Below are 27,365 nucleotides of genomic sequence, written 5' to 3' on the forward strand. Positions count from 1 at the left end.
AATGCCACAAACGGATTATATAATAAAAAATAACCTAAGTTAAAAAAATTAAAGTGCCTTTGAAAAAAAAAATAATAACAAAGCAGTAAATAAACGAATTTTGCGAAAAACGGGTAAAATTAATGATAAATTAATTCTAGAAACAAAAATAAGATGAGGCTTAAGAATATCATCATAATCCTCGTTGTTCACGCAGTGGCCCAAGACATTGTAAAACATGGAGTAATATTCAAGTATGAAAATTCACTGCTAGTTAGCCATGACGCATGGAAAATCTTTATGAAATTGGACCCCAAACCCTTCAAGGCCTTGTTTCAACAAGTAACAAGACTAGAAAGAAACGAATGAACTCAAAGAATCGACCAATTTCTGGTGGAACATACTATTGGCCGTATGTTTCGTATTCGCAACTTCCCTGACCATAAGAACCCTATTGACTTTTAATTACGGAAAAATCCTAAGAATAAGAAGACGAAAACCAAGAGAAGAACACGGGGAAACAGCTGAAATGCAGAGGTTAAACCCGGAGCCCCATGAGAACGTCTAAGCCAAGAAATAGGGAAGACATTAGAAAACGAGTGGGTATAGAGGTCTCCACTCACCCTTGTTATGTCTTGTTCCCACATTGTAGTATGGTTTAAGTAAAACCGTGTGGTTATGACGCTGCAACATGCGTTTCTTAAACAGCACGGACGTGCGTGAACAATGCAGGCATGAAACATGTTGTAAAATTAGACCTCAAAATTAACCATGTAGCATAAACTCTGTTTAAATGATTATTTTAAATCTAATGTAAAATTAACTGAGTTTTGAAAGAGTGTTGAACACGATAAAAATTTAGTTTTCTGTACTATCATTAGTGTATTTATTTAACTCCGTCTCATAGCGTAAAATTCATGTACCCGATCAATACGTGACTTATTTGTACTATAAGTATTTACTTTAAAGAACGTGTGATTCTGCCTCGATATTTTTATTACAGGAAGTGGAGTGACACATTGGATATCGAGCATTACAATGAGTTACCCAGTGCAGATACAACCTAGTAGCATCTATTTTCATCATATCTCAACCAACGAAGAATACTCACCATAGACTCCAGGCAATTTTCATCCCAGCTTCGTCTACGAAAACAACAGTTACCTTTGATCATTGTTTCTTCGACCACAAACCATATTACAGATCAGGTAAAATTATATTTGAATCTCAGTATCCAGTGCTTTATCGAACTATATAATCACATAAATGCTGAGAACCCCAGCAATCAGTACAAGATATAAATACATAAATATCGCCTTTGACAATCATTATGGACCCATATACCACATGACCGTATAGTCATGATATTTGATGACCTCAAAAACTATTTATGTGTCACAGACTTACGCGTCGAATCCCTTTCGACCATCTCTCGAAATCCATCCTATCCCCTCTGTGTGGAAAGTTCATATCTCTGTTATCCCATAAATGTTGCGAGATAATTTCTGAAAAATGGACCTGGAAACCAAAATTGACTCCAGTGTCCAGCCCCTCAGTGACAATATACCCCTCCCACAAGTTAAAGACAATATGTTGAAGGAGTCACTATAGTTTGATGTCGACCTGTTCCAAACCCAAACTTCAATTCCCCCATGATTAACCTAGGAATTATCGCAAAGGTTAATAGACGCAAGCCATGAACTAACAATTTTATAAGAGACACAAATGAACAATTTTGTGCGAGAATACATTTTCTATATTCCTCAAAATAGCCCAAAAAGGATATACTGAGAAGAAAATAAATGCATTCGCAGTGTTCAACCCCTTAATGATAAGGCACCCTGTGAGCTATCAAAATGCAGGTGAGAATGAACCCTGATATCATATTCCAATACCCGTATTTGGAAGCATCATTTCCCAGTTGACAATTAGAGAAAGCTCATCGTGTGAACACAATCGTGCTTGAACTGTCCCATGAAGAAACCATAACGTAAGTGCTTTAAGAAATTTTGCCAAGACGAAAAGAATGAAGGACAATAATTTAGAACAGAACGATTGAGTACACTAAAGACACGAATGGTGATGAAATAGATGTGAATTTACATATGTTACTTCTTAATAACTTTGATAACTCAAAAATCCCAATATCCTATCATTAACATTTCGTAGAAAACCTCCCCAGTGAAAGTGTTTTAATGTTACCAGTGAATATGGTAAACCCAATATTGTGCGTTTTAAATCGTTCTTGCATGTAATGTTAGATGTCCAGATAGAGTTATGTGTAGTATTATCATGTTATTCATTTAATGTAGCATAGATAGAAAGTAGTATGCCATATTAACAGCAAAATAAAAAAAACCTCGTAAAAAGTGAATTCAAAAAATGTGAAGGTAGAATAGCCCCAACCTTGTTTGAAATGTAAAAGTAATCAGTGTTAGATGTAGAAGAAAAAAATCTTTAGTATAGTAGCTAGCCTAGAACGATGAATAATCTTAGTCCGGTAGATGAATTTTAGATAGGGATGTAGAATAAAATAAGAAAAGTAATAGAGAAAATTTTTAGCATTCCTGATTAGGCCATAACATAAATATAAAATAATTATGTAGAAGAAATAATTAATAAATTGCGAACATTCAACAGCCCAAAGGCAAGCAAGTCATAATGACGGGACGTCATTAATTAATGAGACGGGATTAATAATTAAAGAACCGTGTGAACATCTAAATCATCAAAAATATTTAAGACGTATTATTGGACGAAGGGTTCACATCCTTGGGCCACTTGAGCCAATTGCGAGCCAGTCCTTACAGCGCAGGACGAAAGAACTGCGTTTGGTATTGGGGTAAAAGTGCTTTTTGAAGGTATTCGTATTTGAGAATCAGGACCGCTTAGACAGATTTACTCGGCGTACGATCTGGGCAATTCTTTGATTGTTATATCTCTGTCACCATTGTTGTCGTTTGAAATGACTTACTACTGCGCACCTAAATATGTAAGTCTCAATAAATCTACTGTTTTTTACCAGTGTTTATTTCACTTTGTATGTCTGCATCTAGGCTAGTAATAGGCAATTAGTTCGCAAAATCTCCAAGGACGTTCCCAGGGAATCTGATCTTAAGATCGCTCGAAGAAAAGAGGTCACATTTATATGGCTACACATGTTATTTTCTCTCAATAATTGAGGGTGGCGCGGTTATAAATTTACTTCACTCCCCATCGTTGTGGCGCAGGGCTTGATGGCAGAATCTTTGGCGCTATAAGCGGCGCTATCGGAGAACTTATAAGGTGTAAGTTCACAGTTTTAAAGTACGATATTAGATTTGACGAGGTCAATATTTGTTACCGCAATCAAGCCCAGTCTTTTCTTTTACGGCCACACTTATATAGGCTCACACAAATAAATTCAATCGCTACAGGTCGATCTGATCACCCCTGGGGAAAAAAACAAGAACAACAAAAAAAACAAATGAACATGCATCCGTGATCTTTCTTCTGGCAAAAAATGGACAATTCTACATTTTTGTAGATAGGAGCTTGAAACCTCTACAGTAGGGTTCTCTGATACGCTGAATATGATGGTGTGATTTTCATCAAGGTTCTATAACTTTTAGGGGGTCTTTCCCCCTTTTTTCAAAAATCAGCCAAATGTTCTAAGGCGCGTAACTGATATGTATGACTAAACTTGATGAAAGTTATATATTTGAATTCAGCATTGAAATCTGATTCTTTTGATGTATCTATTGGTATCAAAATCCCGTTTTCTAGAGTTTCGGTTATCATTGAGCCAGGTCACTCCTTACTTACAGTTCGTTACCACGAACTGTTTGACTGAAGGCACTTTCCCATTTTGATAAACAGGATGCAGTTAAACTCGTTTGATTGATTTTAATAGTTTTAGTTGTAATAGTAGAAGTCGCATGAGAATTTACAGTCACTGTCGCAATCGCAGTAGCAATACTAATAGTAGTAGTCACAGTCGCAGACAATAGCAGTTGCAGTAATGAGTTAACGCAGTCGTAATCGCAAGTAGTCACAGTCGCAATTAGTTTAGTAGTAGACGAGTTGCATTCGTATTCGCAGTTGCGGTCATTAGTTGTTGCAGCCACACGTAGTCTTAATCGCAAGTATTCACAGGCTTAAGTAGTTGAAGTCGCAAGTAGTCATAGTCACCTACAGTCGTAGTAGCCGATAGTCACAGTAGTCACAATCTCAAGTACATAATCTAAGTCTTGCAGGGATTTACCTTCCATTTCATACCATGTTCTCGCATTACCTTTGCCACGTTTCTTAAAACAAACTCAATCAAAATCATCAACAAAAGCGGAGGTAGGACAACCCTGCTTAACTCCTGACTCCAAACCGAACCAATTACTAACCTCACTTGCTACCTTAACCGCACCAATATTGCCCTAGTACATAGCGTTTATCACTATAGCATACTTATCTGGTACACCTTACAAGGAAAGGACCTTCACTAAAGCCATTTAGCGGCTAAATAAATATCGCTACGCAAAGTAATGTGCCTCCTACAGAAATCAGGTTAGTACCTCTGTAAGTACCTTGCTCATTCTTGTCACCTTTTTCATATAGGGTTTAATCAAAATTTTCTTTAAATTATAGATACTTCCCCCCTTTTCATAAATCGTATTATAATCTTCAGTAATTTATCTCTAATTCAGCAATCATCCCCTTTCAAAACTCATTTACCATATTATCAATACCTGAGGCCTTATTATTCTTTAATCCTCTTAGTGCTGTCTCTAGCTCCTCCTCAAAAATCTTTTTACTAGGTGTCGAGACTTTTTCCAGTTTTTGTCAATACCATTTCTCACAACATTATCACGGTTTAAGACATTCTTAATTTGTTCTGCTCATCTCCCTTTAACACTTCCCTTTTTTAAAGACCAATATTTCCATTTCAATGGAACAATACAGATCTCTATCTTCTCAATAACTGGGACGAGTCTAGACAGTACTACACCTTTTCAATTTCTTAAAAATTAAATACCTTACCAAAATGGCATCTGGCTGCGTTTCCAAAGTCCTTGGCAGTTTTATTCATGGCCTCCATTTCATGTTTTCTTAATTCCTAATTTAAGGACCTCTCTGCTTCCCTTATTGTCCCCTTATAAGATCTATTATTCAGAAACTTTTGGTACAAACTACTTTCTCTCCTACCAACCATAAAGTGTTTTCTCAAATATCTCGACCAGCGTTTCCCACGTCCTTCCCTAAAAAACTTTCCACTACTTCATAGGCAGTTGTAATTACCCAAATGAATTTAAAGTTTCAAGGACGATCTTGGTTCTTTGCTGGGTGAAGAATAACAAAATCAAAGCTGCAAGATTTAAAATCTAAAAAGCTTATAAAGTAGTTATATGAAAAAGTTAAACAGCTTATTTTTAGCTTAATAGCAAACTCATTTTCATAAACTAAATAGACACATACCAAAAACTTTTGATTTTGAGCAAACGTTTCTGTTCTGACTAGCCTATTTTATCCTTACTTTAGATTCCAAAAAAAATTATAGGAATCATAATCTTCTATTTAGCTTAAAACCTTTTTCTGATCTAGAAACTGAATTATGCAAAAAAAAAAAAAATTGTCCAACTATAATAGAACCAACAAACAAATAAATACAATCAAAAAGAGAAAGAACGCAAAACAAGAAACAGATAGCAAAAGAAATGAATAAAATTAAAAACACTTAAAATGGTCGTTCCTTAGTTACACAAACCAACGTTAAAAGTCGAAAAACTTCTTAATTGACAATTTTTTTCTTCTTTTTTTATGAAAATCAAATGTCGGTTGAAATAAAATCACTATAACGGCAACGTAAAACCAAACTAACGAAAGACTGAGTGCTGCAAGGTTTCTTCTGGGGTCGAGGCTTTAATGAAGGCAACCTAAAAAAAAAAAGAAAAAAAAGAAATTAGTACCTTAGATATACATCAAAAACTTGTATTATATACGGCTAACAATTGAGAAAGTAAAATAAATAAGCATCATAGAGACTATCGTAACGTTTTACGCCCTTATAGACAAAAATCCATAATTTAAAATTTTCTCGAAACAGATGTTTCAAACTTACAACGACAATCTTTTTATCTGAATAAGGGGGGAGGGGACAAGATTTAGCTACTAATCTTCATTCATTTAAAATAAAATATTTGGTTAAACGTTCAAAACTTGTGGTAAAATGGGGGATACCACCAGATGGCTAATTTGACAGTGTATATATATACAAATCTTTAAATTAGCCAACCGGCCAACCAGTATTTTAAGCCTAGGAGTCCAGCTGGACAAAAGGAAACAAATTAAGAAAACAATTCTTACTCCATATTATGTGGAATAATCCTAGTTAAGACATTTTGCAGGGGGAGAGCCTTTATCTTCACTTCTTTGCTTGTTTTTTTTTTAGTTTTTCTAGGAAATTCATGAATTTCTTAGAGCCTATACATTTACAGAATATATGCCCCCACCCCCCTAATGTGTAAATATATACCTAGAATTGTATCCCCAATCTAAATATAACATCCATTTGCATCACAAATGAACTTTACTCCCACATTAGCCATGTGGTGGATGTCCGTAAAATGGGGACAGAACTTTGCTTACTAAGGGAAACCAACTTGTTAACAATCATGCAAATATTGAAGAGAGAGAGAGAGAGAGAGAGAGAGAGAGAGAGAGAGAGAGAGAGAGAGAGAGAGAGAGAGAGAGAGAGAGAGAGAGAGAGAGAGAGAGAGAGAGAGAGAGAGAGAGAGAGAGAGAGAGAGAGAGAGAGAGAGAGAGAGAGAGAGAGAGAGAGAGAGAGAGAAAGTAAGTGCAGATAGCGAGGGGACTGACGAGGCGGGGGGGGGATCTTCGTTTATATGATTAATTTGATGGACTTGGCCCTAAACAACACGGTAAAAGTTACGCGAGAACTTGATAGCAAATGCAAAGGTAAAACTCCCCGGACGTAGATTATGAAGGTGTTTTTTTAGTGTGCTAGATAAAAGTGTTAGTGAAATGAATGGATTTTAGGAGGTTCCGAGAGTTCAGGGTGCAAGAGCAGGTCTGAACATTGATGTTAGAAGAAAACGTCACTTAGACTAGGAATAAATGAGGGCGGAGAGATCAAATAGATAGCTCCACTTATTGGAATAGTTTTAGTAAGTAAAGCATTATAAAGCATTATAAGTAACGATGGTGTATGCATTGATGATCTAAAAAGAAGAATAGCCAAAAGAGAGAGATCTTTTTTCGGAGTAACAAAGTTTGGAAGAATAAGAAGTTAAGCCTATAGAAGATAAAATTTGAATACTGGAAGCTACCCTAAAGACAATGGGTAGGCACAACTTTGAAACGCGGGCGCATGAACAGGCTTAGAAAGATATGTTTAATATCTTCCAGAGGAACTGTATAAGGATAAATTCAGGTACTCCTTTGATCAACCGTGTCAAACGAGTAAGCTGTACAGACAGTAAGCTGTAAAAAAAATGTGGTTCGATTCCAAAGCTATAATGACAGAAAGATTAAGATGGCTAGGTCATGATTTACGGATGATAGATCGTAGAAACTTGTGCTTTCTGGGCTTGATTAAAAGCGGTTGTCATCCCTGAATGGGGTGGGAAGAAATCATAATACAGGATTTAAAGAAGAAACGAAATTCATGGGGGCGGGTAAAGAGTGAAGTTTTGAATAGATTGGCGTCGAAGAGGAACATGCGCAGCTATGCTGACCTCAGGCACCTTGGTGTTTCAACAAGTGACTATTACTAGTAGTAGTATTCCTCCCCCCCCCCCGGTCGGTGAAATCGGACCATTTAACGAAGACTGCTTTACTCAAAAACTTCGATTTGGCAGCCATTTTTCATGTCAGCCAATGAACATAGAATATAATTTTATTTCAAAAATTTCTATCACAGCATGGTTGCCGAATTAGAATTTTATGTCAAAACGTAATTTGAACATCAAATCTATTCGTTTGGGCAAATATTCGATTCGATTTTTGTTCGAATCAGAGTTGCAAAATCTGTTTCTAAAACAAAAAAAAGTAGTCAAAACTAATAATGATGGATTAGGCAGTGGGATTTCATGTAGACTGATGAACATATTGGTAATATTCGATTCAATTCTGTTTCGGATCAGAGTTTCAAAACCGGTTTCTTAAGTCGAAAAAAATGTTTAAAATCAGTAAAAGCTTCCCGTGTATGTTGCCACGAATGTCCGAAATCTGGTTAAAACGAACAGAAATTACTCCGTATAAAAAAGGGGCTGTCCCCTCCTCAACGCTTCGATCTTTACGCTAAACTTTTTGTTTTAAAAAGTAGAGTTGTGACAAAGACTCAAACCTTAGCGTAAAGAGCGAGGGGTTGAGGAGGGAACAGCCTCTTTCTTATACGGAATAATTTTTGTTCGTTTTAAGTTTTAATGTCGCTCCTTACTTTCAGTTAAAAAAACTAGTTTTTTTTATATATTTAATTTTGATATAAAACAAAACAAATGTAGTCCATCAAGGTTCACAACCAAATTTTTGGATCAACATATCCCAAAAGCCAGAACTATTTTTTCACAAAAAAAATTATCCTAAAAGGACCCATTAAGAGTCACGAATTGTCATGTCTCGATTTTCTTTTATGGATTTCAGCACTTTTTCTGATTGGTAAGAACCAGGCACAGCGATAGGAGGGGGGGGGGGGCTGGTTTAGGTTACTTGTAGAATCGAAACAAGATAAGAACAAAAAAAGATGTACCATTCAATTCTCTATTCAATGCTCTTTCAAAATATAATAATCACCACCGTCACAATTTCGATCCAGCCCCTCATTCTCTAATAGGGCCAGGTTTAGCCCAAGGTTATATACAAAAGGTTTGCTCATTTTTTCTTTATTAATCCCAACGAAAAAAAAAACGTTGAAAATAAAATATGCTATCGATTCACCAACCTGACTATGTGATATAATTACTAACTACTTTCTCAATAGAGCAAATTTATACATGACTACAACGATATTAACTCCGTTTTAAAACCATTAGTGCATGGCCTAAGTACATGTTAATTGACTTGTATTACGCATAACGTAATAGGTATACCGCAATACTATGTATAAATTATAATAAGATTAGCAGAGATGGAAGGGGAACCCAATGAACTTGAGCGAAGCTCTGCTAATTACAAGTAGTCGTATCCAAGTCGAAAGAGCCTATCGGACACTTTCATAATTTTGCCCGAGAGAGAACAAATAAGGTAGTCAACATTTCATGGTGGAAGAAGTATTTGCAACCTAGAAAGGAGCCAACAAGGGCCCATAGCAACCAAAATTTAAAAATATACACTTAAATTAAAAAAACATGCTTACACTTTAACAATTGTATGTCTCAAATGGGAGCGTAAATATGGTATTCAAGGTCTTTGTGGAAACGACCTACACTACAAACACGAAAAGTAACTTCTTAGGCCTCGATATTTCAAATCTTTTAGGGTAATGTTCAGTCCCATCTCATTGGAGAAATGAACACAGAGTAATGGTGATAAGAGATAAATTTTAATGTAAAGAGTCTGATCGATGCCTATCTAAAACCACAATTAGGTAATTTCATGTATCTTGCCGTACCCAAAACGTAAGACTGGGAATAAGATTGAAATACTTAGACGAAAAATTTTAAGTTAAGTTTCAACTTAAAGATATTTAACTTGAAGTTAAGTTTCACATTATGAGTTAAGATGAAGTGAAGTTAAGCTTCATATTTTCATTTTGCTTCACAAAATGAAAATACAAGTAAATTAGCCTAGAACTTATAACCTTAAACACTTCAGAGGCAATATTAAACACCAATTTTGAAAAATTAAGAAAATAAAAATATACAGAAGGAGTCCGAGTACCGAAGGAAGCGCAGCGGTAGTAGGAAGCTATCTATAATTATGGGGACGAACACATGTGCTGCCATCTACAATTTAGTCTAACGCCGACAGGTTATAATTTATTCAAGGATTATTGATCGAGTCTAATGGGGTCAAGGTCGATTTATCTGTTGTTGTTTCTAGGTGTAATGACTCCGGGGGCGAAGTTTGTACATGCGCTCAAACGGGAAGAGATGTATTGATCTAGGACCAGAAGGGGAAGTGGATTTCTGAGAAATTGATTTGCATAATCGAGGGGAATTATTGATCCACGAAAGGGGAATTAAGAAACATTATGGCTTCTTTGATCTTTAGGTCTGAGGGATAAATGGTCTTTAGTGACAGAGATAAATTGATATTCTATTTTTTAAATATGGCTTCTCTGATCTTTAGTGACAGAGATTAATTCGGGAATTCTATCGAAGCCAAAATAGTTTAGCCAGGAACACCTATGAGATGATGAGATTAACGCAGGAAATGGTTTCATGGGAATTTCAAATGTGACAGCGCAGGGATGCCAAAACAAAGGAACACGCAGAAATTACTTTTAGGGGATTATTCGGGCGAAACTGTTTGACACATTTTAAGGGATTATTTGGGCGAAACCGTTTGAGACATTTTAGAAGATGACTTAGGCGAAACAGTTTGAGACATTTTAGAAGATGATTTAGAAGATGTTTTGGGGGGAAACTATGTGGTCTTTATAATACACAAGTTCCATTTGAACAGTTTTATGATGTCCCCTAACCCGACCCCAAAGGGCCCCCGGCCCCCCCAAAGGCCCCCCCCCGTTTTTTTGAATTTTTTTTAACATAGCATTTTTTCAACTTTTTTTTTAAATCTCGTCAAAGTTTACCTTAGTTAGAGTTATAGTTTAGTTTGGTTTTAATTCAGAGTTTTGGTTTAGAGTCTTAGCTTAGAGTTTAGTTAGAGCTATAGTTTAGTTAAGAATTTTGGTTTAGAGGTGTTGTTTACTTTAGAGTTGTAGTTTAGTTTTAGTTAAGAGTTTTAGTTTAGAGTTTTTTTTTAGTTTTAATTAGGAGTTTTAGTTTAGAGTTGTAGTTTAGTTTAGTTTTAGCTTAGAGTTTTAGTTTGATATTATCTTGCACTTTTAGTTAGAGCTAGTTTAGTTGTAGTTCAGAGTCTAGAGTTTCAAGTTAGACTCTCAGCCCTTAGATTTATAGTTAGAGTTATATTTTAGTTTTAGTTAAGTGTTTTTGGATTTGTAGTTTAGTTTTAGCTAAACGTTTAGTTTAGAGTTTTAGTCTACGTTCATAGCTTAGAGTTTTTCATTGCACTTTTAGTTTAGTTTAATTTTAGATAGGACTTCTAGTTTAAAGTTGCAGTTTGGTGTTAGCTTACAGTCTTAGTTAGAGTTATAGTAGTTTTAGTTTAGAGTTTGAGTTTTAGATTAGAGTCTTAGCTTAGAGTTTTAGTTAGAGTTATAGTTTAGGTTAGTTTTAGTTAAGAGTTTTAGCTAGAGTTGTAGTTTAGTTTAGTTTTAACTAAGAGTTTTAGCTTAGAGTCCTAGCTTAGAGTCCTAGCTTAGAGTTTTAGTTAGAGTTGAAGTTTAGTTTGGTTATAGTTAAGAGTTTAGAGTTTTAGCTTAGAGTCATAGCTTAGAGTTTTGGTTAGAGTTGTAGTTTAGTTTAGTTTTAGTTAAGAGTTTTAGCCTAGAGTCCTAGCTTAGAGTTTATTTTAGAGTCTTAGCTTAGAGTTTTAGTTAGAGTTATGGTTTAGTTTTAGTTAAGAGTTTTAGCCTAGAATCTTAGCTTAGACATTTAGTTAGAGTTTAAGTTTAGTTTAGTTATAGTTAAGAGTTTAGAGTTTTAGCTTATAGTCTTAGCTTAGAGTTTTAGTTAAAGTTGTAGTTTAGTTTAGTTTTAGTTAAGAGTTTTAGCTTAGAGTTTTAGCCTAGATTCCTAGCTTAGAGTTTCAGTTTAAATATTGGAGTTTTAATTTTGAGTCTTAGCTTAAAGTTATAGTTAGAGTTATAGTTTAGTTTTAATTCAGAGTTTTAGTTTAGAGTCTTAGCTTAGAGTTTTTCTTAGAGTTATAGTTTAGTTTAGTTTTAGTTAAGAATTTTAGTTTAGATGTGTTGTTTAGTTTTAGATAAGAGTTTTAGTTTAGAGTTTTAGTTAGAGTCTAGAGTTTTAATTTAGAGTGTTAGCTTAGAGTTTCAGGTATAGTTATAGTTTACTTTAGACTTGTAGTTTAGTTTTAACTAAACGTTTTAGCTTAGAGTCTTAGACTAGAGACTTAGCTTAGAGTTTTTTCATTGCACTTTTAGTTTAGTTTAGCTTTAGATAAGAGTTTTAGTTTAGAGTTTCAGTTTGATATTAGCTTACAGTTTTAGTTAGAGTTATAGTAGTTAAGAGTTTTAGTTTAGAGTCTCAGCTTACAGTTTTAGTTAGAGTTATAGTTTAGTTTAGTTTTAGTTCAGAGATTTTGTTTAGAGTTTAGAGTCTTAGCTTAGAGTTTTAGTTAGAGTTTAGAGTCTTAGCTTAGAGTTCTAGTTCTAGTTATAGTTAAGTTTAGTTTTAGTTTATAGTTTAGTGTTTTAGCTAAGAGTCTTAGCTTAGAGTTTTTTTGTTAGAATTATAGTTTAGTTTGGATATTGGAGTTTTAGTTTTGAGTCTTAGCTGCGAGTTTTAGTTAGAGTTATAGTTTATTTTAGTTTTAATTCAGAGTTTTAGTTTAGAGTCTTAGCTTAGAGTTTTTCTTAGAGTTATAGTTTAGTTTAGTTTTAGTTAAGAATTTTAGTTTAGAGGGGTTTTTTAGTTTTAGATAGGAGTTATAGTTTAGAGTTTTAGTTAGAGTTATAGTTTAGTTTTAGTTTAGAGTCTAGAGTTTTACTTGTGAGTGTTAGCTTAGAGTTTTAGTTAGAGTTATAGTTTACTTTAGTTTTAGTTAAGAGTTTTAGTTTAGACTTATAGTTTACTTTTAGTTTAGCACTTTAGTTTAGAGTTGTAGTTCAGTTTTAGTTAAGAGTCTTAGTTTAAAGTTGATGTTTGATTTAAGATCTGAGTTTTAGTTTAGAGTTGTTGTTTAGTTTTAGATAAGAATTTTAGTTAAGAGTTTTTGTTTAGAGTTGAGTCTTAGCTTAGAGTTTTAGTTAGAGTTTTAGTTTAGAGTCTTAGCTTAGAGTTTTAGTTAAAGTTATAGTTTAGTTTACTTTTAGTTAAGAGTTTTTATTTAGAGTTGAGAGTCTTAGCTTAGAGTTTTAGTTAGAGTTTAGAGTCTTAGCTTATAGTTTTAGTTCTATTTATAGTTTACTTTAGTTTTAGTTGAGAATTTAGAGTGTTAGTTTAGAGTCTTAGCTTAGAGTTTTTTTGTTAGAGTTATAGTTTAGTTTAGATATTGGAGTTTTAGTTTTGAGTCTTAGCTTAGAGTTTTAGTTTGAGGTATAGTTTAGTTTAGTTTTAATTCAGTTTTAGTTTAGAGTCTTAGTTTATACTTCAGAGTTTTAGTTTAGAGTTTAGAGTTTTAGTTTGAGTTATAGTTTATTTTTAGTTAAGAGTTTTAGTTTAGAGTTGTATTTTTGTTTAGTTTTAGTTAAGAGTTTCTGGACTTGTAGTTTAGTTTTAGTTAAGAGTTTCTGGACTTGTAGTTTAGTTTTAGCTAAACGTTTTAGTTTAGAGTTTTTGCCTAAAGTCATAGGTTAGAGTTTTTCATTGCACTTTTATTTTAGTTTAGTTTTAGATAAGAGTTTTAGTTTAGAGTTTAGAGTCTTAGCTTAGAGTTTTAGTTAGAGTTTTAGTTTAGAGTCTTAGCTAATAGTTTTAGTTCTATTTATAGTTTACTTTAGTTTTAGTTGAGAATTTAGAGTTTTAGTTTAGAGTCTTAGCTTAGAGTTTGTTTTAGAGCTATAGTTTAGTTTAGATATTGGAGTTTTAGTTTTGAGTCTTAGCTTAGAGTTTCAGTTAGAGGTATAGTTTAGTTTTAATTCAGAGTTTTAGTTTAGAGTCTTAACTTAGAGTTTTAGTTAGAGCTATGGTTTAGTTTAATTTTAGTTAAGAGTTTTAGTTTAGACTTCAGAGTCTTAGTTTAGAGTTTTAGTTAGAGTTATAGTTTAGCTGAATTTTTGTTAAGAGTTTTAGTTTAGTTTTAGTTAAGAGTTTTAGTTTAGAGTTGTATTTTAGTTTAGTTTTAGTTAAGAGTTTCTGGACTTGTAGTTTAGTTTTAGCTAAACGTTTTAGTTTAGAGTTTTAGCCTAGAGTCATAGCCGTTTTGAATTATTCGGTTCATAGAAAGTTTGGTGAAGCGTTTGTTAAATTTGTCCCTAGATTTCTAAGTCAGCGCTTTGTTTTGCCTATATCGCGTTGTGAAGTTTTGAATGCTTTGAATCATCTTAAGTCGAATTCTATTGATGCTGATGGTATCTCTAAAATGCCTCTAACTCCCCAATGTGCTGAACTTGTGTCACTTCTTGCGCTTTTGTTTCAAATGTGCTTGGCATCTTCTGTCGTCCTGGAAAGCTTTTTGTGTGGCAGCGTGACTTCAATTTTAAAAAGAGGTAAACCGCCAACAGATTGCTCTTCTTACCGTCCAGTTTCTGTTTCTTGCAATATTAGCAAGGTCTTCTAGTATATTCTTTTACCTAATTTAACTCGAAATATTTCTTTCTTTGGTGAAAATCAACTTGGTTTCAGACCTGGTGTGGGGTGCCAACATGCTCATCGTGTCCTTTCTTCTATTCTACTTTCTAATTCTTCTAAGGGTAAAGGCGTATATCTCTGTACACTTGATCTTTCAAAGGCTTTTTATTCTGTTGTTCATAACCAGCTTTTCTTTTCTTTGGCTTTTTCTGGTGTTAATTTTTCGGTTATTTACCTTCTATGGTTTTGGTATTCTAATTCTTACCTTCGCCTGAAATCTTCTCCAGAATCAACTATTAAAGTGCTTCATGGTGTTAGGCAGGGAGGTGTTTTATCACCAACCCTGTTCAAAATTTGTATTTCTACTGTTCTGGAAAAGATCTCAGGCACTTATTTTTCTGGTTCTACTGATATTTCTTACATTGCCTATGCTGATGACATTCTGTTGATTAGTCGTACTAAGTCTGCTCTTTCTGCAATGGTTTCCTTAGTTTCTCAGTCTTTCCTAAATATTGGTCTATCCCTTAATCTTGACAAGTGTGAATTCTTATCATATAATCTGTCTTCGTCTACTCCTCTGGTATGTAATGAATTTTATGTATGTTCTGTCTCTTCCTTTCGGTGGCTTGGTATTACTGTTTCTAATTCTCTAGCTCTCTTTCGTAAACAGATTGTTCTTGATTCAGTAAGAAAAATTCAGTTCAGTTATTCAAAAATTGTAGAAAACCTTGGAAAATATAACAGAAGAGCTCTTGGGCGCTTATTCTCGACTTTTTCTGATCATTCTATGCTTTATTTTTCGGGTATTCATTCTGTTCTTAAGCTAAAGGATTTAAAAAATATTAAAGTTACTTATTTCAAATTTTGCAAATTTATTCTTTCTCTGCCGCCATGGACTAGAAATCGGTATCTAGTTAAAAAAAATTTATGTTACGGATGTAACTCTAAAGCTCGGTGACCTACACAAAAAGCTTTCTACAGATGCATTTTGTAAATTTGGCCCTTGCCACGGTCTTTTACAGTTCTTTTGTTAGTTTAATTTAATTGCTAGTGTTTGTTGAGTTCTTTTTTTTTTTTCTTTTTTATTATTATGTATTCCACTTGCACTACTTTTGTTAGTTATTGGTAATAAAAGATTGATTGATTGATTGCTTAGAGTTTTTCCTTGCACTTTTAGTTTAGTTTTAGATAAGAGTTTTAGTTTAGAGTTTCAGTTTGATATTAGCTTATAGTTTTAGTTAGAGTTATAGTAGTTAAGAGTTTTAGTTTAGAGTTTAAGCTTAGTCTTTGCTTAGAGTTTTAGTTAGAGTTATAGTTTATTTTAATTTTAATTCAGAGTTTTAGTTTTTAGTCTTAGCTTAGAGTTTTAGTTAGAGTTATAGTTTAGTTTAGTTTTAGTTAAGAATTGTAGTTTAGAGGTGTTGTTTAGTTTTAGATAAGAGTTTTAGTTTAGAGTTTAGAGTTTTAGTTTAATTTTTGGTTTAGTTCAAGTTTGGAGTCTAGAGTTTTAATTTAGAGTGTTAGCTTAGAGTTTTAGATAGAGTTATAGTTTACTTTAGTTTTAGTTTAGATTTATAGTTTAGTTTAGTTTTAGTTAGGAGCATTAGTTTAGATATCCAGTTTAGTTTTACCTAAGAGCTTTAGTTTAAAGTTTATAGTTTTAGTTTACAGTTTTACTTTAGAGTTATAGTTTAGAGTTATACTTCTAGTTTACTTTTAGTTAAGAGTTTTAGTTAGAGTTATAGTTTAGTTTAGTTTCATTTCAGAGTTTTAGTTTAGAGTTTTAATTAGAGTTATAGTTTAGTTTAGTTTTATTTAAGAATTTTAGTTTAGAGGTGTTGTTTAGTTTTAGATAAGAGTTTTAGTTTATAGTTTAGAGTTTTAGTTAGAGTTATAGTTTAGTTTAGTTCTAGTTTAGAGTCTAGAGTTTTAATTTAGAGTGTTAGTTTAGAGTTTTAGTTAGAGTTATAGTTTACTTTAGTTTTAGTTAAGAGTTTTAGTTTAGAGTTGTAGTTTAATTTTAGTTAAGAGTTTTAGTTCTGAGTTGTAGTTTAGTTTAGAGTTTTAGCTTAGAGTCTTAGCTTAGAGTTTTAGTTAGAGTTATAGTTTAGTTTAATTTTAGTTAAGAGTTTTAGTTTAGACTTCAGAGTTTTAGTTTGGAGTTTAGAGTTTTAGTTAAATTTATAGTTTAGTTTAATTTTAGTTTAGAGTTATAGTTAGTTTAATTGTAGTTCAAAGTCTAGAGTATCAAATTAGACTCTCAGCACTTAGAGTTTTAGTTAGTTATATTTTATTTTAGTTTTAGTTAAGTTTTTAAGTGGACTTGTAGTTTTGTTTTAGCTAAACGTTATAGTTTAGAGTTTTAGCCTAGAGTCATAGCTTAGAGTTTTTCATTGCACTTTTAGTTTAGTTTAGTTTTAGATAGAAGTTGTAGTTTAGAGTTTCAGTTTGGTATTAGCTTAGAGTTTTAGTTAGAGGTATAGTTTAGTATAGCTCTAGTTAAGAGTTCTAGTTTAGGGTTTTAGCTTGGAGTTTAGAATTTTAGGTTAGAGTTTTAGTTAGAGTTATAGTTTTAGTTTAGTTTTAGTTAAGAGTTTTAGTTTAGTTATAGTTTAGTTAAGAGTTTTAGTTTAGCGTCTTAGGTTTCTCCACGTAATAGTTTAGTTATGAGTTTTAGTTTAGCGTCTTAGGTTTCTCCACGTTTAAGTTAGGTTAGGTTATCATGAGCTTAGGTTAGGTTAGATTAGGTTAGGCTAAGTTACGTTAGGTTAGCCTACGTACGCGCGCGTACGTAGGTTAACCTAACCTAGCTTAGCCTAACCTAATATAACCTATCCTAAGCTCATGATAACCTAACCTAACTTAAACGTGGAGAAACCTAAGACGCTAAACTAAAACTGTAAACTATAAGCTAAAACTCTTAACTAAACTATAACTCTAAACTAAAACTCTTAACTAAAACTATAACTCTAACTAAAACTCTAAGCAAAGACTCTAAACTAAAACTCTAAACTCCAAGCAAAACCCTAAACTATAACTCTTAACTAGAGCTATACCAAACTATACCTCTAACTAAAACTCTACGCTAAGACTCTAAACTAAAACTCTAAACTCTAAACTAAAACTCTTAGCTACTATAACTCTAACTAAAACTGTAAACTAATACCAAACTGAAACTCTAAACTAAAACTAAACTAAACTAAAAGTGCAATGAAAAACTCTAAGCTATGACTCTAAGCTAAAACTCTAAACTATAACGTTTAGCTAAACCTAAACTACAAGGCCAAAAACACTTAACTAAAACCAAAATCAAATGTAACTCTAACTAAAACTCTAATTGCTGAGAGTCTAACTTGAAACTCTAGACTCTGAACTACAGCTAAACTAAACTATAACTCTAAATTAAAATTCAAAACTAAAATTAAACTAAACTATAACTTTAACTAAAACTCTAGACTCCAAACTAAAACTCTGAAGTCTAAACTAAAACTCTTAACTAAAATTAAACTAAACTATAACTCTAACTAAAACTGTAAGCTAAAACTCTAAACTAAAACTAAACTACAACTCTACTAAAACTAAACTACAACTCTAAACTAAAACTCTTAACTAAAACTAAACTAAAAGTCGAAACTAAAACTCTTAACTAAAACTAAAGTAAACTATAACTCTAACTAAAACTCTAAACTAACACTTTAAATTAAAACTCTAGACTCTAAACTAGAACTAAACTAAACTAGAACTCTAACTAAAATTCTAAACTCTAAACTAAAACTCTTATCTAAAACTAAACAACACCTCTAAACTAAAATTCTTAACTAAAACTAAACTATAACTCTAAGCTAAGACTCTAAACTAAAACTTTGAATTAACACTAAACTATAACTCTAACTAAAACTCTAAGCTAAGAATCAAAACTAAAACTCCAATATCTGAACTAAAACTCTTAACTAAAACTAAACTAATACTATAACTCTTAACTAAAACTCTAAAGTAAAACTGTAAACTAAAACTATAAACTCTAAACTAAAATTCTTGGGTAAAACTAAGCTAGATATCTAAACTATTGCTCCTAACTAAAACTAAACTAAACTATAACTCTAAACTAAAGTAAACTATAACTCTAACTAAAACTCTAAGCTGACACTCTAAATTAAAACTCTCGACTCTAAACTAGAACTAAAGTAAAACTTAAACTAAAACTCTAAACTAAAACTCTTATCTAAAACTAAACAACACCTCTAAACTAAAATTCTTAACTAAACTATAACTCTAACTAAAACTCTAACCTAAGACTCAAAACTAAAACTCTGAATTAAAATTAAACTAAACTATAACTGTAACTAAAACTCTAAGCAAAGACTCTAAACTAAAACTCTAAACTAAATCTCTTAACTACTATAACTCTAACTAAAACTATAAGCTAATATCAAACTGAAACTCTAAACTAAAACTCTTATCTAAAACTAAACTAAAAGTGCAAGGAAAAACTCTAAGCTATGACTCTAGGCTAAAACTCTAAACTAAAACGTTTAGCTAAAACTAAACTACAAGTCCAGAAACTCTTAACTAAAACTAAACAAAACTACAGCTCTAAACTAAAACTCTTAACTAAAACTAGACTACAACTCTAAACTAAAACTCTTAACAAAAATTAAGCTAAACTATAACTCAAACTAAAACTCTAAACTCTAAACTAAAACTCTGAAGTCTAAACTAAATCTATTAACTAAAATTAAACTAAACCATAACTCTAACTAAAACTCTAAGCCAAGACTATAAACTAAAACTCTGAATTAAAACTAAACTAAACTATAACTCTAACTAAAACTTTAAGCTAAGACTCAAAACTAAAACTCAAATATCTAAACTAAACTATAACTCTAACAAAAAAAACTCTAAGCTAAGACTCAAAACTAAAACTCCAATATCTAAACTAAACTAAACTATAACTCTAACAAAAAAAAACTATAAGCTAAGACTCTAAACTAAAACTCTAAACTCTAACTAAAACTCTAAGCTAAGACTCTAAACTAAAATATCTTATCTAAAACTAAACTAAATTAAAAGTGCAATGAAAAACTCTAAGCTATGACTCTAGGCTAAAACTCTAAACTAAAACGTTTAGCTAAAACTAAACTACAAGTCCCGAAACTCTTAACTAAAACTAAACTAAACTACAACTGTTAACTAAAACTAAACTAAAACTCTAAACCAAAACAATTAACAAAAATTAAGCTAAACTGTAACTCTAACTAAAACTCTAAACTAAAACTCTAAAGTCTAAACTAAAACTCTTAACTAAAATTAAACTAAACAATAACTCTAACTAAAACTCTAAGCCAATTCTCTAAACTAAAACTCTGAATTAAAAATAAACTAAACTATAACTAGAAATGGAACTATAAGGTAAGACTCAAAAGTAAAACTCAAATATCTAAACTAAAAAATAACTCTAACAAAAAAACTCTAAGCTAAGACTCTAAACTAAAACTCTAAATTCTCAACTAAAACTAGTGTAAACTATAAATAGAACTTAAACTCTAAGCTAAGACTCTAAACTAAAACTCTAAACTCTAACTAAAACTCTAAGCTAAGACTCTAAACTCTAAACAAAACTCTTAACTAGAAGTAAACTAAACTATAACTCTAACTAAAACTCTAAGCTAAGAATAAACTAAAACTCTAAACTAAAACTGTAAGCTAATACCAAACTGTCAAGCTAAAACTCTAAACTAAAACTCATATCTAAAAATAAACAACAACTCTAAACTAAAACTCTTAACTAAAAATAAACTAAACTACAACTCTAAACTAAAACTCTTAACTAAAACTAAACAACAACTCTAAACTAAAACTCTTATCTAATACTCAACAACTCTAAACTAAAACTCTTAACTAAAACTAAACTACAACTCTAAACTAAAACTCTTAGCTAAAACTAAAGTAAACTATAACTCTAACTAAAACTCTAAGCTAACACTCTAAATTAAAACTCTAGACTCTAAACTAAAACTAAACTAAACTATACCTCTAACTAAATCTAAACTAAAAGTCCTATCTAAAACTAAACAACACCTTTAAACTAAAATTCTTAACTAAAACTAAACTAAACTATAACTCTAAGAAAAACTCTAAGCTAAGACTCTAAACTAAAACTCTGAATTAAAACATAACTAAACTATAACTCTAACTAAAACTCTAAGCTAATACTCAAAACTAAAACTCCAATATCTAAACTAAACTAAACTATAACTCTAACAAAAAAACTCTAAGCTAAGACTCTAAACTAAAACTCTAAGCTAAGACTCTAAACTCTAAACAAAAACTCTTAACTAAAAGTAAACTAAACTATAACTCTAACTAAAACTCTAAGCTGAGACACTAAACTAAAACTCTAAACTCTAACTATAACTCTAACCAAAACTGTAAGCTAATATCAAACTGAAACTCTAAACTAAAACTCCTATCTAAAACTAAACTAAACTAGAAGTGCAATGAAAAAACTCTAAGCTATGACTCTAGTCTAAAACTCTAATCTAAAACGTTTAGTTAAAACTAAACTACAAGTCCAAAGTAAAATATAACTCTACCTAAAACTCTAAGCTAACACTCTAAATTAAAACTCTAGACTCTAACTAAAACTCTAAACTAAAACGCTTATGTAAAACTAAACAACACCTCTAAACTAAAATTCTTAACTAAAACAAAAGTAAACTATAACTCTAAGAAAAACTCTAAGCTAAGACTCTAAACTAAAACTCTGAATTAAAACTAAACTATAACTCTAACTATAACTCTAAGCTAAGACTCAAAACTAAAAATCCAATATCTAAACTAAAACTCTTAACTATAAATAAACTAAAATTCAACTCTAACTGAAACTCTAAGCTAGGAATCTAGACTACTTGTCTAAGCTAAAACTCTTACGTAAGGCTAAACTAAACTTAAACTCTAACTACAACTCAAAGCTATGACTCTAATATGAAACTCTGAAGCTCAAAGCTCTTAAATAAAAAAAAACTAAACTTCAACTCTACCTAAATCTCTAAGCTAATATTCTAGGCTAAAACTCTAAGCTAAAACTCTTAACTAAAACTAAACTAAACTAGAACTCTAACTAAAACTCTAATCTAAAACTCTAAACTCTTAACTCTAAATAAACTAAACTTCAACTCTAACTAAAACTCTAAGCTAAGACTCTAGGCTAAAACTCTAGACTAAAACACATAATTAAAACTAAACTAAACTACAACTCTAACCAAAACTCTAAGCTAAGATTCTAAGCTAAAACTCTAAACTCTTATCTATAACTAAACTAAAATTCAGCTCTAACTAAAACTCTAAGCTAGGACTCTAAGCTAAAACTATAAGTTAAAACTTTTAACTATAACCAAACTAAACTTCAACTCTAACTAAAACTCTAAGCTAAGACTCTAGGCTAAAACTCTAAACAAAAACTCTTCACTAAAACTAACCTAAACTATAACTCTAACTAAACTCTAAGCTAAGACTCTAAACTAAAACTCTAAACTCTAAACTAAAGCTACTATAACTCTAACTAAGACTGTAAGCTAATACCAAACTGAAACTCTAAACTAAAACTCCTATCTAAAACTAAACTAAACTAAAAGTACAATGAAAAACTCTAAGCTAAGACTCTAGACTAAAACTCTAAACTAAACGTTTAGCTAAAACTAAACTACAAATCCAAAAACACTTAACTAAAATAAAATATAACTATAACTCTAAGGGCTGAGAGTCTAACTTGAAACTCTAGACTCTGAACTACAACAAAACTAAACTATATATCTAACTAAAATTTCATGATAATATCAAACTAAAACTATAAAATAAAACTAAAGTAAACTAAAACTCTAAAATAAAACTCTAATTAAAACTAAAAAAAAACTCTAACTAAAACTCTTAACTAAAACTAAACTAAACTACAACTCAAACTAAACAAGACCTCTCAACTAAAATTCTTAACTAAAATTAAACTAAACTATAACTCTAACTAAACTCTAAGCTAAGACTCTAAACTAAAACTCTGAATGAAAACTAAACTAAACTATAACTCTAACTAAGGTAAACCTCGACGAGATGTAAAAAAAAAGTTGAAAAAAATACTATGTTAAAAAAAATTCAAAAAAAAATTCAAAAACCCGGGGGGGCCCTTCGGGGCGCCAGGGATCCCTTTGGGGGCACCAGGGGGGCCCTTTGGGGCCCGGGGGGCCTTTGGGATCTGTTTAGAGAACATTATAAAACTGTTCAAATAGAACTTGTGTATTATAAAGACCACATAGTTTCCCCCCAAAACATCTTCTAAATCATCTTCTAAAATGTCTCAAACTATTTCGCCTAAGTCTTCTTCTAAAATATCTCAAACTGTTGCGCCCAAATAGTCCCCTAAAATGTCTCAAACAGTTTCGCACAAATAATCCCTTAAAAGTAATTTCTGCGTGTTCCTTTGTTTCAGCATCCCTGCGCTGTCACATTTGAAATTCCCATGAAATCATTTCCCGCGTTAATCTCTTCATCTCATAGGTGTTCTTGGTTACACTATTATGGTTTCGATAAAATTCCCGAATTTATCTCTGTCACTAAAGATCAGAGAAGCCATATTTAAAAAATAGAATATCAATTTATCTCTGTCACTAAAGACCATTTATCTCTCAGACCTAAAGATCAAAGAAGCCATATTTGTTTCTTAATTCCCCTTTCGTGGATTAATAATTCCCCTCGATTATGCAAATCAATTTCTCAGAAATCCCCTTCCCCCTCTGTTCCTAGATCAATACATCTCTTCCCGTTTGAGCGCATGTACAAACTTCGCCCCCGGAGTCATTACACCTAGAAACAACAACAGATAAATCGACCTTGACCCCATTAGACTCGATCAATAATCCTTGAATAAATTATAACCTGTCGGCGTTAGACTAAATTGTAGATGGCAGCACATGTGTTCGTCCCCATAATTATAGATAGCTTCCTACTAGCGGTAGTTAAGACAATATTTTGTTGGAAAATAAACATTTAATTAAAAATGGGATATTTTTTATAAACTATAAAGAGATTAGGTTCATACACAGAAAATACAATAGCAACACGAATGGAGAGTAAATAAGTATATTAAAAAAAATAAAAATAATATTACCTTCAGCTGATGAGGCATAAAGCATGCATAGAACTAATAATCAAGTAACTAAAATGAAGAGAAAATCAATTATTACATATGTAGATTAGAATCTTTACAAGAGAAATCAAAAATAGATAGTGGTCAAATGGCAAAAAAACTATTGAATCCCGAAGTCGAAATATAGTAAAAATAACTCATAGTATAAAAAAAACTTACTTAAATATAACAGGGATAGCATAAAATGAAGGGGAAAAACAACAGGTAGGGTAAAGGGTATATAGCTCAGGCACATACAAAGGGATGGGCATATGTTGCTGGTTGATAGCAAAAAGATTGTATCTGCATTTGTTCAATTTCGAGAAAAACGCAATTGAAAAAATAGGTTTTCTTGGATCTGACGGTATGATAGATAGAAAAACGAACTATACGCCAGTTTAAAACCGCTAGTCTGGGAGACCTGTTGGTATAATTTTGGTTCTGTTTGGCGAAATTTACTAGGTCAAAAGGTCAAACAATAAAGGGATACGGCATTTTTGCCCGTTCTTTTTGCTGCTAAGGTAGTTACGACAAAAGTGCAGGACAGCACTTCGGTTCTTTTTCAACTGTTACAACAATTTGCCCAAAAGTTTTTTCGGAAATAGTCAAGGCTTATCTTAGGGCTCAAAAACAGAGTTTCTACCTTTTTGCACTACTCTGATCATATAAACTGAAGTTTTATTCAAAATGATTATAAATCAACTTCAGTAATCTTGATTACATGGTTAAAACAGCATAGCAATGTAACTGATTGGTCTTCACTGATTGCATTTACCCCTTCTCGGCTTTTTTGGTGTGTGTGGGGGGGGGGAGGAAGTAGCAGGTTCTTGTTTAGGGCATGTTGTCTGTGCTGGGTGGGCCATCATTTTTTGACCGATGCAAGCAAAATACACTTGTAATATGTCACATTTAGAGGAGACATAAACCTGTGGACTGACTGCGCATCTTTGACCTTTTCAATAGGAATAATAGTCTTGCGATCCAATGGCATTGGGACAACAAGAAACTCAGCCACTTCCATGGAAGAATCCTTCCTTGCTTTAAGTTTAGCCTCCATAATTTAGCCATAAAGTTGTATTCTTGACTTGTTCAGCTGAGAGGCATCGTACGACAACCCGAACTATACCACTACAATGCTCGTAAAAAAAATTTAGATAGCACCCGTGTCTCAATTTTGACTACGGATGTCAGTTACAACCATTTTACTATTAACCAGCGATTTGCTTATAGTGTTCCCGTCGTCTCTATAAGTTTACTGTACATCTGAAGTTTATCACGCTGAAGTTTACTGAAGACAAAGAGCCTTTGAGCCCGTACCCATCCTAAAAATCGTGTGGTTTTACGGTTTATCGTACGTTTTCTTAAATCTTCATCACAATTCTCATATTTTAGTGTTTTTACTTAAGCCCTCGAAGCCAAAAATAAATAGCTGAATAATGGCCAAATATAACTCATGAATTGCAGCTCAAATAGAAGCATAACTCTTACTCTCTATAATTACATCCAAATACAAAAGTGGGTCTCATTTTTTTAAGGGTGGGAGTGGGGAGGGGGTTAGGCAAACCTTGATATGTTGAGGAGTCAATCCACTAATACTAAAATAAAAAATTCATATCTCATTCTGCAATGAAATAGAATTACAAGCATAAGGAAAAGAGAACGCATAATAAAATCACAAAGTGTACAGACTTGAGGGGTTCTAACAAACATTGAAATAAGGAACTAAATCCCCAGTAACAGATTTTAACGCTTTAACATAGGCTTATTAGGAATAAAAACTCAGAGAGGAAAACAGCTACAACCAGAGGGCACAGAATTAGTGTCCAACAGAAGCAGAAAAATTCAGAACAGACAAACTGAAATTATTTTTAAGTTGTTAAATTTTAATCAAAGATGTAAATTGATCAGGGCTACTGTTGCCAGAATTGAGATTATTTTATATTCTATCCGTCGTGCTCTCCCGAAGATGATTTCGCGCTTTCTTAAGTCTTGGCTTCTGTAATACATCGCATGCTAAATCTACCTCTTCCGCATCATGGAGTCCCATAGAAATCCCCATTGCTGGACAGTGTTTTCATAATTCCATTGTATTACTATTCTATAACGAACTTTTTATCACATAGTTCCGTCATAGAGTTAATTTTTATTTAGTGGTAAGTTGGTGGATCCTCGGGGAAACAAATAAGCCAGGACATTAGTTGTTTGGTCATATTCCTTTCGTTGGCTTCTATTTTATTTGTAATATTATCTTTTACTATCAGATTTCATCTGTTGCTACATAAGGGAATATAAAATTCTTGAACATGCTATGTATGCGACGCTGATAACACATCAAGGGTGTTAATTCTGAAAAAGTAAGAAGCGCTGACACTTTTCGTAATTCAATAATTACGAAGCTTTTTTAAGGAGCTCAGATCTCGAAGAACTTTTTTTTATTTCCCAGTTTATGCCCTTTTCAGTGTCAGTCCCTGTGATGTGATTGCCAACAACCCAGGTTAGGTACCTCCAGTTTCAGATATATTTTCACTATATCTGGTGTTTCAAAAGCCATTTGTTCGTATTTCCCATCTAACCTCCCTCTCTTACCAGCACTATTGCAGAAAGATAAACTAGAGGCCAGATATAGTCTCCAGCGAAAGCTGAATGGAGGTCAGAGCTTCTTTCCCAGTTTCTTACATAAAAGTCCTTTCGCAAACAAAGATTGGTTTTGGCTGTATGTGAGAAAGCTCTCAAAGCTAAAACTATGCATTTTCCTTAGAGATTCAGTGGGTACTCAGATTAGTTCTGCAGTCTCTGAACCAAATAACCAGAAACATGGCAATCAAAATATTTACCATTATACAGAACTAACAGATGTTCTGCACAATGTTCGAGTTTTATTCATGTTCGGGATTGATCCAAAGTTGCTCGGTTCCTATTATAGAGTAAGCTAAGATAAGCTACTGGGCTGATATCTCAATGATAAAGTAATCTCTTTTTAAGATATTAGGTAAAGGCTATGCTTATTTTTCTCGTAGATGCTCATGGTGTCTTCTCACTCTTGGTTAGACCTATGACTCAGAATCTCTTTGAGCTTTACTCCTATTATAATTAAGGGAAGAAAAGAAATTTTATAATTAAGGGAAGGCTTCAGTAATCTTCCTGGCAAGTATTCTTAATTGTTTTCATTCTTAATTCCCCCTAGCCTCTCAATTAAGAACTAAGCTTTAACACTTTAACATGGACGTATTAACAAATAAAAACTTTGAGCGGAAAACAACCACAACCAGAGGGCACAGAGTCAGTTGCCAACGGAGCAAGAAAAATTCAAAATAGGTAAATTGAACAAATTCTTCTTTTATTAGAATTTAGATTCTAATCAAAGGTTTAGAATTCTTTGGAGCTAGCGTAGCCAGAATGAAAATTGACAAAGAATTGAGATTACCAAGATATTTGCCACTGTGCAGAGCAATAGATAAAATTATGCCACAGATTAATGGGAATTCCCAATGCTGCCTTCTAAGCAAAAGACCCTGGAAGATTTCAATTAAAAGACTCAAAAGCTTGAAAGAGGCTTGATCTCCCTCAAAATGCCACCGGCTTGGGCCAATGAAGGCTACTATTATAAGAGCCATTTATTTCTTTTTATGAAGCTTGTTTTAAGAGTTTTCATTGAATTTAAATTTATTAAAACCAGGCTTGAATAATCATTGTGATTCTATAAGGGGCCTTGTCTCACCCAATGA

At 32.4% G+C, this 27,365-nt stretch overlaps 1 protein-coding gene across 4 annotated transcripts in view; it reads right to left on the bottom strand.

Moving 5' to 3' along the window:
* Window positions 1-5,572: 5,572 nt before the first annotated feature.
* The window catches only part of Nhe3 (Na[+]/H[+] hydrogen exchanger 3), a 216,481-nt gene continuing 194,688 nt past the window's right edge, over window positions 5,573-27,365 (bottom strand). For 3 of the 4 annotated variants that reach the window (XM_089104737.1, XM_089104714.1, XM_089104720.1), the window contains one exon: window positions 5,573-5,885. In XM_089104737.1, coding sequence (XP_088960863.1) covers window positions 5,826-5,885 — 60 coding nt within the window. In that variant the 3' untranslated portion in view covers window positions 5,573-5,825. Of the gene's footprint in view, window positions 5,886-23,622; window positions 23,671-27,365 lie in introns of all 4 variants that reach the window. The other variant, XM_089104729.1, reaches the window with a different exon arrangement.

Source organism: Artemia sp. Qi Xiang Cuo, chromosome 2 (genome assembly GCF_049724085.1).
Source record: "Artemia sp. Qi Xiang Cuo chromosome 2, ASM4972408v1, whole genome shotgun sequence".
Taxonomy (NCBI): domain Eukaryota; kingdom Metazoa; phylum Arthropoda; class Branchiopoda; order Anostraca; family Artemiidae; genus Artemia; species Artemia sp. Qi Xiang Cuo.